General features: G+C 31.4%; 1 protein-coding gene across 2 annotated transcripts; it reads right to left on the bottom strand.

Moving 5' to 3' along the window:
* Positions 1–5,894: 5,894 nt before the first annotated feature.
* Positions 5,895–7,060, bottom strand: LOC18009387 (transcription factor TCP12). Of its 2 annotated transcripts, none has more exons than XM_024156218.1 (2): positions 6,076–7,060; positions 5,895–5,998 (listed from the first exon to the last, which is right to left on the bottom strand). In XM_024156218.1, exons 1-2 carry the CDS (start codon positions 7,058–7,060, stop codon positions 5,895–5,897), a joined length of 1,089 nt encoding a protein of 362 aa, XP_024011986.1. The 2 variants fall into 2 exon arrangements, with proteins under 2 accessions (XP_024011986.1, XP_006391095.1); XM_006391033.2 differs by having other exon boundaries at positions 6,094–7,060.
* Positions 7,061–14,962: the final 7,902 nt, after the last annotated feature.

Genomic DNA, 14,962 nt, shown 5'->3' with positions numbered 1-14,962 from the left:
TTTTACCGATCTTCGTTAATTTTAGTTACAATTGTAGTGAGAAATGTTTTTTTTTTTGGTTTTATAGTGGTGTAGTGAGAAATGTTTCAGATTGCTGAATTTCTGTATATTGGTTGTATTATTTCGCTGCTAGAAAGTAGTTTGGTAACATTAAAAAGGGATTTGTTTTTTTTTCTCTATATATTTATATAACTTATGTACCATATACAAGCCAATTTGTATTAATTTTAGGTCATTGGTAGTCAGAATTGTCTTACATCGTGAAAATGATTATGTATTCATCGCGATGATTATATGTACATATATAATAGCATCTCAGATACATAATTTCATTTTTTTATCTTATTTTAAAATAAGTTTAAAATTTAGTTGGGTTTTACTCCAATCCCATTCTATTTTTTACTCCAATCCTTATTTGTTACACCATTTTTGGAGTAATTCTATTAATTACTCTATTTTGAAGTAGAGTTTGAGAGAATTTGGAGTGAGATTGGAAATGGTCTAAACATAATATAAACTGATCAACAAAAACCATGATTATGGAATATTAAACCGTGTAAAGAAAAATAAAACTAATGCATCGAGGTTTCTTAGAATTCAAGGAATGAAAAAGAGGGATGATTGCAACTTAGTAATTATGAAAAAATCTTTGGAAATGTGAAAATAAAATAACAAAATCTTTGATTACCTTTTTGTCAAAGAAATATTTGATTACCTTACAGAAAAAAATGGATTACAGAGTTGTTTAATCAATGGTATAATACATTTGCATGAGATGATTGCAATTATTCATATTGTATTTATAGGTCTAATGATAGTCGACGTGTGAACAGATTAATTAATGAACCATCGATCCCTTGCCGTTACATGTGCTCTGGAAATATATTGCGTCGTGGACTTTTATTGAAACCATGTTCCATATATGACTTTCCTTAATATATGCTCCAATAATAAATTTGTTTGCTTTTAACAAAAAAAAGATAAATTAAAGAAATGTGTTTCTGTCATCAACCGTTGACGTATATATATTCAAGCCTTCAATTTAGAATTTTTATCACCTTGTCGCACGTAATATATCATATTATTATTATTTTTCAAATGTTAAACCACTGGTAATAAGAAAAAGATGTTCAAAGTTCGACCAAAAAAAAAGATGTTCAGATATGCTACGAATAGTTTTTATGGAGTTCTCATTCTTGTAGTTTATATTGATGTTTCAGGATACCTACTCTCAAATGATTATATCTTCTTCTTTTTATTTATAAGTATAGCTTTTTCTAGGAGACTTTATATTTGTTTGCGAAGGTTTTTTCTAGTAAATGGTTAATTATATTCCAATTGATTTAAATACAGAATTTTGTTTGCGTTTGAGGCTCTTTTTATGTGTGATTTCTTTTTTGATCTCTAGATCCATTTTCAGATCAGATTTATACCATATTTATCGTTAAACCAGACTAAAATATGTGTTCAATTAAATGTTTCAAAAAAATCACTTACAGTAGCCAATCATGCATATGTTAACACTTTTTTACTAAAAGTTAAGGCAATATATATGTTTTATGTTTAATAGCTTTTTGGTATATTTTCTTACACTTGGATTGTGAATCTCTCATAGTGAAGAAGAAAAGATGATGAGATTATAAATTTGATTAAAGGTCTTCCAATGCACGAAAGAGGTTCTCGAGTGGATTGTATAACTGGTGGGCAATGTGCAATTCCAAACCAGCCTTTTTACTGTTTATATTTTCTATTGCACTAATGTTGAGTGCTCAAAATATGATTGCACTTGTAAAAATAGGAAAAGGAACATCAAAATTTTACTTATATTGGAGAAGTGTGCAGTACCATCGATTTCTAAATTCAAATGCTGAAATGCAAACGATAACTAAGAAATCGTTCACAAAAAAAGCAATAAATAAGACATATATGTAATCAAATCCCACGAAACGATCTCCGTGCATGGAAAATGGTCAAATCAGCTTGTAAAATATTTTTTTTTATCAGCTTGTAAATATATATATATAAAGTAAAAACTAAAAGTGGAAATTCTTAAAAAATAATTCGTTAAAGACAATAAAACGCTATTAGTAATTTAAAACTAAAAAGTTTGCTTTTAAGTTCTTTATTTCTTAAACTGCAAACATTATATTTCCAAAAAAAAATGTGTAGTTCATTTCACCAATTTGTTGTTCCTCGATAATCTTATGTATAGTTTCCTCAAGGAAGAGACTCACTTCACGTTACATAAATGTGGCAAGGAACTTTATTCTTGAGGACCTGTAGAATCGACGATGTTGTGTATTGTAGGATCTTATTGGCTTTGTTTAGATTTTTGGAAGTGTACATTTTCTCATATTTTATGGCGAAAGGACAATAAGGTGACTTGGACGATGTTTTATTGGTTTTATTCTGAATACATTGTTAGCCATGCGTCACAATGACTGTGACCAAACTCACCTTAGTATCTCAGTTACCTTTTGTTCTCTGCTGAATTTTTTCATTCTTTTTTTTTACTGGACCTACATGGTCCACATTTTAACCCTCAAGGAGGCGTGTATCAAGGGATCGAATTACTGATGCCATGTACTACATGGCCAAAGTGACCTATGCAACTTGATGAAAGTATTATAGGCTCTCAAAGTTTTCATTTATAATAGATTGAAACACAAAACCTAAACTGGTTATTAAACAAGTTAATCTTGAGGTTAAACCAATTAATTGACTAAGAATATAAAATTTCCTAAATCATTAAAATAAACATGGGTATATAATTATAAACATTCATAAATTAAGATAAACTAAAATAATTTTCATTTTAAAATTGGATGGTACTAAGAAAATAGGTTTAGGAATACCGCAATATCAAGTCTAAAGAGTGATAAGAGATGGTAAATATGATTGAGAACAAATACTAATTAAGGATAACAAACCTATTCTTTTTTAATTAAGAAACCGTAAATAAGACTAACAGTTTCAAACAGTTGACTTAACAAAAAAGTTTCCAAACAGTTGATATTGAATTATTATACGTGGGATATGGGATTCATCATCTTGATATAATATCAATATGGTTGTGATGTTCAGAGTTTTGGGGCATTAAAATTGCTAAGCTCCGTACGAGCTGCAGTGCAAGTCTATGTGCCTATGAAGATCTCGAAGCAGCTACACTTTGCCAAAAGATCTACTTCTCGACATCCATATCCCATTTTTCTGTTCTTAATTTCCAAAGAAACAAATGAACTAAATAAATAAAGAGTTCCTGTTCTGTCGTTACTTTATTTCCTCCTATTAAAGAAAAATTGCTGACAAGAAACAATATTTTGAATTACCAAAACGAGCCGTTAAAATATATATATATATATATAATGAATTCTCAATACGTTAACAAAGCCCAACAATTTAAAACTATACATTATTTTCAAGTTTATCCAGCAAACAAAACAATTTTTCAGTAAGCTACTTTTTCGTATTGATTTTTTCTTTTTTGGAAATAACAAATATCAGATGGCTCATGAATGAAATCCTGCATAGAAAAAGAAAGAAAAAAAATGAATTGTGGTACGTCCAATTTCAGAAGACAACAAAATGATCTTTATCAAATAAATAAAAAAGACAGCAAGAAACCACCCTAAATACAATTTCGGCTGTTAAATAGAGTTTGCAATAAGTTTTGTGAAACAAAGTGCAATAATACCCAATTCTTCCACAAATCATATATATTATGCAATTTATGATAAATTTTGTGTCATGATCCCCCATGTTATATATAAAAAAAAAATCCAATGACTGATTCAAACTCCGATTTGACCTAGCTCAAAATAAATAAGTTTGTGTATGCAAAACCGATCGACTCTCTTTTATTATTTATAAATCAGAAATGTTAAAATCTTGGGCTACGTCCTTGATGGACACTCCTACACCGGATGAAACGGTCGGTGTTTAAGACCTAGACTCCTACTTTTATATCTTTCTTTATATCCTCTCTTCTGCTCCATATTTTTTAAAAGGCTTTTAAAGCAGAGAGTGAGGTTTCTGGCCTTTAACGTACCTTTCTGGTTCTTTATTTGCTCTCTTCTGCTCAATAGTTATTTTAAAGGCTTCACTCTTGTCAGATTTTAATTATTTTTCTACTTTGCTTGTATACAATAATGTACAGTTATATGGTTTGCATAGTTATAGATACACCAATGATCAAATTTTGGTGGTCCTGAGAGATTGGAAAAGCAAGGAGGATCGGAGGCTACATTTACAGGTTAGTATTCTTCTCTGTTTCTTGTAGCTAGATCTGAGGAAAGTGCATCGTCTGTTTTTCTACTTGAATATTTAAACATCTAAAAATAAATAAATAACTTGAAACATATGCTTTACTTAATTTATGATAGAGAGGAGGGCAGAATATATGTACATACGAACTCTAGATGTAATGTTTTTTCAGTTGTCAATAATAAAAAAAAAAGAAGGACGAATGACATTTTGGCTTTTAAAATTTTGAAAGACGCAATATATTATTTGACCAAGAGCGATTCATTAAGAAAAAGAGACAACGTTAAGAGAGGACCTAAAGAGAAGATGGCCAAATGTTAAGCAGCTTTTTGGATTTTAAAATAAACAAATCAAACCAAATGATTTATTAATAGATTATGGTTTAGTTTCGGTTCAAACGTTTGGTTTAGTTCAGCTTCGGTTTATACGTTTGGTTTGGTTCAGTTTGAGTTTGAGTATGAGTGTTTTCAATAGTAAACCCATTATTTAAAACGAAATTAAATGTCAATAGTGGGCCTCAGGCCCACACTATACTTTGGTTTCGTAGCGCTAGGGCATGTTGCTTGCCGTTGCAGCGGAAGTCATGTAGAGGAGTCTCCATAGTCTCTATTTTAGACGATGATCGATTGTTTTTTTAATGTTTTTTTTTGGTTAAACATATGCGTCGATTAGTTTTTCATGGTTAGGAAATTAAAGACATCCATTGTGTTGTAGAATTGTCAATCGAACTTCATCTCAAAATAGAAGAGAAATCAAGGAGACTCCTTTTTTGCAGGTGATGGAATAATGGTTTTCTCTCACAGAAAAACAAAGCTGATTGATGCTTAACCTACCTCCTAAGAGGCTAAGACTATAAGGTAATCACATTTTCCATTTAGATTTAGCTGCTCATGCTGATATGTTTTAAATTAACATTTTGAGGTTCGAGAGGTTACAGTTTTTCTCAATTCAGTCGTAGAACAATAACAAATAAGAAAAGAAAATGTATAAAAACATGTCATCTAGAGATTTATATTAATAGAAAAGTCACCAAAGATGGATGGTGTCTAAATACCACCTCAGTTGTTCTACGAAAACTAGATATTATTCATTCATACACATATAGATATGCTTAATTGGAATGTCGCAAAGTACATCAAAGCCTAACATCTACGTTATTGTTTTACACATCTTGGAATGTGGTATCTAAAGCTACTCTTTACTTAAGAGTAACGATTTTGCCTCATCAATAAAAACACAAAATCAGTATATAAGTTACCATATTTATATAATCAACAGAATCTCATAAGTTATAGGTTTGCTATGTCTCTACTTTGTAATTGTGTGCTTGTGACATAGCTTTTAAATTGCCTATGTACCAACATATATGGAAAGACAACCAGCTACAGAATCCATTGATAAAATCAACCCCGGTGTGGAAACTTGCTAAATAGTTGATTATTTGAAACCACAAAAAATATAGAATTTATATTTATCCAGTAACAAGCAATCCAAAGCCTCGAACAAATTAGCAGACCAAACCCAAACACATAATGTCTACGTTTATATTATGCGAAAGATGTGGCTCATGGCTCTTATGTTCATGCATTGAGAAACTCCAAATACCTCATAAGAATGGAGCCTCATGATCATCAATAGCAGAGATAATCGTTTAGAGAAAAAGATGAAATAAGGTTTCTCTCCTCATCTACTGATGCTGTTGAAGTTGTGGTATCTTGCATTGGTGTTACCATTCCTGGAATTATATAGCAGAGAGCCAACATTAATCAGGACTGCATTAATTAGGGTTTTTCATTACCACATTGATGTTACCTGTTGTTGAAGTAGTACCTCTTATTGAGCCAAGATTTGTGTAAGGTTCCTCGGAGTCTCCGAAAATGGAAGAGGAGCTAGAGTCACTGGTTAGTCCAAGAAATTTCTCTATGATACTCACAGAATCCATTTGATACCCTACCACGTTCATATTAGCATTACTCCATTCTTGTTCTTGTTCGTGATCTTCCTCTTCTAGTATTTGCGCACCACCGGTTATCTTGGCCTTTCTTGTTTCTTGATGAGGATCTGAAAATGTTTTCGAGGAGTCAATAAGTCCTGATAATCTCATGTTCATCTTCGTCATTGTTCTCTCTCTTGCTCTTTCTCTAGCTTTCTCTCTCGACTCTTTCTTCTTACAAGAGCTCTCCACCGTCTTTGTTCTTCTCTTTGAGACTTTCAATGTCTCATCCCTTGCCTTTTCATTAACCTGAAGATGTTCATAGTCTCCTCCTCCTCCTCTTGATGCAGATACACTTTCTTTAACTTGGTTGATGGAGGCCTTTGATTTGGAGATAAGCCATTCGATCGTCTTGCTCGCCTTGTCGAAACCCAACATGTCTTGAAGATCAAAGAATTTGCGAGCAATCTGAAGAGACAGCCTCATCCTTCGGTCTCTAGGACCTTGAGCGGTGCAGATCTTACTATGCCTGTCCCTTTTCTTTCCCGTTCTTCTCCGTGGAACCTTTTCTGAAGTAGTCCCATCAACGCACTTCTCAGTGTTTTTCTTTTGCTCAAGCGTCTTGCAAACCTTTCTCGGAGATTCAACAACATTTTTTGCTGCATCTTGCTGTGGTAACAAGAATTGGCTTATCAAGACTGATTCATCAAGAAAAGCTGAAGAGAAAGAAAATGAAGGCAAAGGGTGGTGATGGTGAGAACTAGGGCTTTGGATATGAGTAGTGAAAGAAGGAAGCATGGTTGTTAGATGGGGATTGAAGGGATCAAAGTGGTCATAGCCATTGGTGTCTATAGAAGGAAACATTTGATTGAAGAGAGATAGGTAACTATACACAATTTTCTTCCCCTTCTTCAGTCAAGACATTTGGTTTATTAGTGGGTGTGTGCTTGTGCTATAAAGTTTGATAGGTAGAGGAAGAAGGACAAAAAGCGGTTTTGGAAAGTAAAAAAATCTTAAGCACAACAGGTTTTTGTTTTATCGATACTTTATACAGCTCTATCACCTCCGTTGGTATATTTTCCATTAGTTCTACTAAATAGAAAGAAGGAGAGAAAACCCCGGCTTAATAGCCACTCTAATTAATAGGGAATGACGCATTAGAGACATTTAACTTCGATCAGTTAATAACTTGATAAAGTAATAAATTTATTTCGTTTCAAATTGATTTATCGAAATATTTAATATTTCCAAAAATCAATCTTTACTAAATTTGATAAATTATCACAAGACATTATTGTTTCATATATAAGCGCACTTCCTCCACTATTTTTAGTTGAAATTCTCAAATTTTAATCGATTTTAAGTTACGTATTTACATAGTTTTCAATTATAATTAAAACGATAGTCTTTAATTATTTTTGGTACATATCTTTGAAAAAAAAAAACCCATCTTATAATTATTTGTGTGGAATAGAATAATATATACTTCGTTTCTATGACTGACTGACTGGAGAACTGGCCAATCTTTGCATCATAGCTAAGTGAAGTTGAAGTATTGAAAACTCAATATATGGAGTTTAACATCCTGACTCGTAAAACTTGTAGTCGAATGCTTTTTTTTTTTTTAATTAGCTCTGATGTAACTTATTGGGTAGCTACTCATATTACAACCCCTAAATTTAAGGAATAAAGAAGTGCTTTTACTGCAAAAAGAAACGGCTAAATAAGTGTGGTGTGGATGGGATAAGGTAAAGGAGGAGGTTGTGGGAGTGATAGTGATTAACGGTAATGAAAAAAAAGCTGTGATCGCCAAGAGAAGAAAAGTGGGATGAGAAAACGAAAGGGACCAAGTCTAAGGCCTAATTTGGTTACCCCTTCACATGGGCGTTGCTTTGTTGTTTGATAGCAACCCCATCTCCTTATTTTCTCGATTGTGCTTTATTGGAAGATAATATTGGCATCTACATCTTATATAAAGAAGAATAATATATATACAGATATATTTTTTGTTTTTCTTGCTTAGATATTTGGAGACATTCATTGTTCAATAGGATACAAATCATCAAACATTATATTGGAGTTCAAAAGGGAAAAATTTGTAATATTGAGCATTGTCGCTTGTTCATTATTAAAATTGTGTTACTTTTGTAGAATTCCACGACTTGATTCTTTATAGTTTGTTTCTCTTTTAGCTAAAGATAGATTTGCATGTACGTGTTACAAGAATTTGCATATTGAGTTTTTTTTTTTTTTTTAATTTCTGTTTTGTTTCGGTTAATGAAATTGCTTATGAGAGGTAACTATATAGTGATCCTCGCATATAATGTCTATAAGGATTTGGATTTTGATTCCGTTCTTTAAAAAAAAAAACTAATTGAGTAAGAAAAGAAATACAAAAGGGAATGAGAGTTACTGGAGACTTTATTACTCATCAAACATTCAGAAGCTATAAAAACGTCACAAAGAATAAATAAGGTATAAAACCTAAAGCAAACGAGCACATTATCAAATACTCCTAATGAACACTTCCAATTATTATTGTTATCGGAGGTTTACCAGCCCTCTTTCCCCTTTGTCCACATTGCCTAACCGATCAGGTCGATCAATATATTTAAACATAAAACTTGGATGGACCTAAATATATAATCATTACCCCAAAAAACAAAAAAAAAATCAGTGACCCCTAAAGGCATAGCTCCTTTGTTTAGCCTGCTTTTTCTCCAGACCCGACTTGGTTGTAGCTTTATATATATGATTGATTCAGTTTATTTCAGCTGAATATGTTAAATTTGTGTTCCAATCTTCTTGTTTTAGATCAACATTATGATGATGTATATATATTGGACGGGTTCTGCTAAATTGAAATAGAGGGTTAGGGCCGTATACTGTTAAAATAATGAATCTTGAAACGAAGTTGTTAAAGAAAGGAGCCTGAACAAGAAGATCTGAAAATGCAAAACATGCGTGGTTAATTTTGATTTTTTATTACTTTTTATTAATTTTTTTTGTTTTGTTATAATAAGTATAAAAATGTTTTTATTTGCTTGTTTCTAGATCGATGAATATTCGTGATCGGTTGAAAAAGTTATCGACATCTTTCATTTTATGTACTTAAGTTCTTAAGCTTTCTATATTCGAAATTTGCTTAGTCTACCTATTTGATTCTTCATGTATGGAGAAAAAAGAGGAGGTAGATGTGATTGGTGGAGAGAGATATAGGTAGGGAGTTAGGGTTTAGGACTTACAAGAGACGGACACAAACTGAGCCTACAAAACCCATAGGTTTTATTTTATTAGTGCCTACTCTCTCATTGCTTTTCCTTTGACTCCCTTGACCACTGCTTCTCACCCTAGATATACATTTCATCATACAATACTATAAATGATAGAGATAATTTGCTAAATTAATGAAAAAACTACATAATATAATTGTTCACATAATATCCAATAAATACACATGTTGCATAGAATTATGGATTCTTAAAATAAAAGATGAAATATGTTGGTGAGTGAAATCTCTCGTCTCACCTATATGTACCACTATGATCTACCACACATCTTTTGAAAAACGATAATCATTTACTAGGCATTACGGTTTGATGATGCTAGGGAATAAGTAAAGCAAATATTCGATTTTTTTTTTGTGATGGGCAAAAGTTGCAAAGAAACTTTCGCTTATAGTTATACCAGATGATATTTGTTGTAAATGCTTTTATCATTTTGTATCATTACTAATGAGAAACAGAGAGAGTCCCCTTATTAGGGCTGAGGAACACAAATAGACTGCTTTATTGTAGGTTATCAGTCACTAATTGGCAGTTAAAAAAAAATATCAGGATCCAAGATATATAATCTAATATAAAAACAATACCAACGTATAGAAATAACTCGAACTATATAATGGTAGTATAATTTTATCTTTTTGAAATCCATCTGTATTATAATTAAATATCATTCGTAGCACCTCTGTTATGAAAATGAACTATTTTTTAATGAAACATGCAAGCCAAATTTTTTTTTTTGTTAAAGGGTTTTCTTCACGCTAGCGAATATGAGTATTGTTATAATTTTTGTGAATTTGAAGAGCTTATCAAGCATCAAAGAGAAAAAAAATAACAAAATTCCAGCAAGTTTCATTTTACCGATTTCTTTTACTAAATCAGTGAATGAGTAAATGCAACCCTAAGAACACCTTTTTATAATCTCCAAAATCTGATAGATATTATGATTCTATCTACATCGTGGAAATATTCTGCTCACTCGAATTGAACACATCTTGATTTAAAATCAACTAGAACACGTATATGACGGTGGAAATAAGTTTCTATTATAAAACCGCGAAATAAGATCGACGTGATCAAGCTAGGGAAAATTGCTTACCTTTGGATAATGCATACTGTAAGAAATGGAAGATGAAAGCGTTGATTTTGGTCAAACAGTTGAAGAAATTTAAATGCAGTGTACTCCAAGACTGGGCCTTTCATCGTCTACCGCTTGGAGAGTATTAAGCCCTTATAGAGAGTACTTTTATTTAAAAAAAATTAAATATCCTCTGTATACATGGCAGTTTTTTCGTCTAATTTAATTTGTAATATCATAATGGAAATCAAAGGGAAATACAAAAATCAGCGTGAATAATATTCTCATTTTTGGGAGATCTGCAGAAAACTAGATTTCTCCAGAGAAAAACCTTATGAAAGGAAAAACATCATGGTTTTATGTCCTATTTTTTCCCTTTCTCTTTTAATTGTAGATATTTTAGTTTTAGAAATAGAAAAATGTGAAGAAGCACAAAAGATCGTTTTTCAAAGTAACAGAGATAAAGAAAATGAGCTCAAAGTTTTTTTTTCAGGAGCTAATGATGATGAAACCCTTTTCTATGAGAATCTTATTAACCCTTTTCTATATAGTCTTTCACCATTTTACTAATTATTGGTTTTGTAGAAAATTAGGTTGTTATTATCAGTCAAGTAAATTTTCAAAAATTCACCTGCAATAGATAGTTTTGGATATGGGTGTTGATACAACAAAAACATTACCACAAACAACTTAATTACAGGTTTTGATCTATCAATCAAATACGATTTGATGAATTATTTAAAATCGTATTATAAAGTTTTGTGGAAAAAAAAAAACTAAAATTATATCATAAAGTTGTAAGAATTGTCATAAGACTGGCCATACAACTACTTTACAAGAAGTTAATAATATCTCATGTTGACATATCACATGCGTGTGTCTGAATGTAGACTATAAGCGATTTTGCTTTTGTGTGTAAGGGGAAATATGTTTTTGTGTGGGCTTTAATAAGCGACACACAGTGTGGCAATTTTCTTAGGTCGTACCTCTCCTTGTTCGTGTCACGAACAGGTGGTTACAAAAATATGCTATTTAGATTTGCAACTGAAAAATCAAATGACGGTACGATTAAATTAACTTCGACACAATTTTCAAAACTCATTCATCTCGCAATAGGTCTATGCAATTGGATTAGTCCACTTGACGCTACCCATATCCCATCCAAGTACTACCTAATCTTTTCGAAGAATTTTCTTTTGGATCATGATAATTTATTCTAAATTGTGTGGATCGAGTGAATTATCCATGCTATCTGAATCACACATTTTGGTAGTTAATTATTTTTAAAGTCTCTGAAATTATCCAAATATTCTTGTTACTACTACTCAAAAACTCTTTTGAAAATCATATAAAAATTTGAAGTATCAACATAACCTCTGTAATAATGTTATGAGTCAAGATTGTGGACTCAACTTTTATTGTGTTATTGCTTTTAATCGAAAAGTTGAGGAATAAGAGACTATCAAAATTAGGAGTTTTGTAACCCACACATGCAAAAAGACGGCTAATCGTTTTTAAGACGGAGGGCTGTTTCTTACTTTTCAATCGGTTCACATTAACAAACACAATGATTATTAATGTATTTTCGACAATTGACCCAAAACAAAATGAATTTTCAACAAGGAAACGAGAAAGGTGAAACCAAATTTTGGCACCGAAAAATGGGCTTAAACTTCCTATTAGATAAACAGGCTTTTAGTAATAACATATAATTGGAAACGATGGCCAAGAAAATTAATGGGCTTTAAACATAAATTATTAGGGCAACAATAAAAAGTATTACTCTTTTGAGTCCATGACTTTATAAGATTCTGAAGCAATATTTCCTTCCCCAATGGTAGAGCCGAAGTCCCTATCTTAATAACTGGTACATTTTTTTTATATAAATGTGAATCCAATCAACATGTTTTATTCTTTCAAATCTAATTAATTTCTTGGAAATAACTGAAGAAAGAAAATGAGGTCAAACTTTTAATCCATAGAAAAAGAGGTATGGACCGAAGCAATGATGTAAATGCATGTGGTATGAGACGTCGACTTGAAGCAACGGCGAGGTCTCGAGTGTATATATATGAGATGTACGATCTGTCTCTCACGCACACACATACTTTGTGTATATATAATTACGCACACGATATAAGCACTCGAGACACATGTGACATGTATATGCAAATGTACATGCAAATTAATTATAAAGCATGCATGTTAACAAATAACAATTAACATTCGTGTGGTACCAAAAGAAAGGGACTGACAAATTCTTGATGTTCTTTTTTTTTGTCATAGAAAGATATACAATGTAGCATGTATTTCACACAAGCTTCGCATGCCGCTTAGCGGACGAACCGCATAGTCGAGAAGACATCAATTTCGACTAATCTCGAGATTGGGTTCTAGCACACAGAAATATATACCTAGGTCATCCGAAAAATGTCAAATTTATATCCCCACACTAATATGTAAAAGATACGTGTTTTCGAGTTATTATTAATATCTAATATTGTGTGTATAGCAGAATAGGATTGTAATATAACTAGAGGCTAGAGTAGTCTTACAATGATGATTTCTTTTTCTTGGTGTCGAAGACAATTTTGCCCATTTTAGTATATTTTCATTCAAAAACGCAGTGTACATAGTAAGATTCAATTTCACTTTCTACTCAACTTCTTTCTTTTATTCTTGATCATATGTATGCTTGTACGTAACTTCTATGATTTAATTTAAGGATTTAGCTTTAAACTTTAAAGTGAATTTTTCATTTTTTTCATTTTTTTGTCTTTTTGTATAAAATTAGTTGGTTGCATAGAAGTCAAGAGTGTCACCATGCTTCGTGAGAATGATTGCAAATAGATTGTTTGAGGCGTTTATCGAGCCCAAACAAAAAATCATTGTCTTACCTCGGGGACACATTCGTTTTGGGGAATATGGATTGTATTTGACTATCCCCAAAAGATAATTAAGTAGTTATGTTAATTACGCATTATGAAACATACTTGTTTTTTAATCAGGCCAGAGAGAGAAAACTGATCATAATGTTTGATATATGACTCAAAGCACATATGTTTCTTGCACTTAGCTTTGTTTTTTTCTTGTTCTCCACTACTACGCTTATTCTTCAAATCTTTATAATATTATTATCCCCTTTATAAAAAATAAATAAGTGGTAAGATTACGATAATAGTGCTGTAAGATATTTGACTCGTGAGCCATTACATCATTTTTACTAATCATACGAATTGTATTATTCTTATAGACGTATATAGTATACGTGTGAACAAATTCTGATATCATTCCATATATTAGCTAGCTAATTTTTTGTGCTGACCAGAAATTTGTGGATATGGCAGTTTAGAAATTAGGGTGCCACTTCAATTAAACTTGCGAGTGTAAAATTTATATAGCATAGATACAAATATCTAAAACGTAAAAAAGTAACACACACACACAGATATACACACGTTCTTCAGATGTTTCGAGACATTTGTCATCGTTCCACACTTTTTTTTTGTTATGTACTTATATGATATATGATTTACGACTGTTTCATGTGTTTCATGAGCCAATGATACTAGGCTTATTACAGAACCCGTCCATTATATATCATCTTACGATTCTTACGCCTATATCTTTTTGTTTCAACCTTCCCTTTTTGGTTCCATCCATTATGAGAATGTGAAAAAATATCTCGTAGAAATTACCAACTACTTTATATATTCGTTTTTGAATTTATAAAAAAATTTACGTAATTTACCTGAATTTAAAACTCATATTCATCACATGTTTGTATTTTATGCATTCAATTTCGCAAACATTAACAACATTCCTAATCTCGATCTGTTAATAAACAAGAAATAAACAATGTAGTTTATTTGAGTGTTAGTGAAAGATGAACAGTTCTTATAATATAGAAAGTCAAATTTGTTTAAAATATTGTGTTTTTGTTGTTAAGAAAATTATTGACGTTTCTAGAGATATTAACGTTGTTAATTTGAGGGTCTGAAACTCTAGCATTATAATTAATAAGAGTATCAAAACTGAGCTAAATGGTTTTTATGTGTTTTACATAAACTTAAAAATACATATGTATTTTTTTGGAATTAACTATATAATCGGTGATCTTTTATTCGAAATTTGTGTTAATATATTTTATAAATGGTACATACACATACATGAGACCTACGTAATTTAAACGTAATCATAAGGTTAACCGTGACGCAATATTCCTGGGAAAAATCGTTGATTAGTGGTGATTGACGTTCTAAGTTTGTGGTGGTGCAACGATCATCCGTCGTTTGAATATGTTAATTCAGTCTAATTTTCCTATGATTTAATAATAATTCTATATAATATATATCTAAGAAGGAGTAAAGAAAAAAGTGTATATATAGACCATATATATTGAGGAGT

This window comes from Eutrema salsugineum, unplaced genomic scaffold, assembly GCF_000478725.1.
Source record: "Eutrema salsugineum unplaced genomic scaffold, Eutsalg1_0 scaffold_9, whole genome shotgun sequence".
Lineage (NCBI taxonomy): Eukaryota > Viridiplantae > Streptophyta > Magnoliopsida > Brassicales > Brassicaceae > Eutrema > Eutrema salsugineum.
This window is presented reverse-complemented; position numbering and strand designations above follow the sequence as displayed.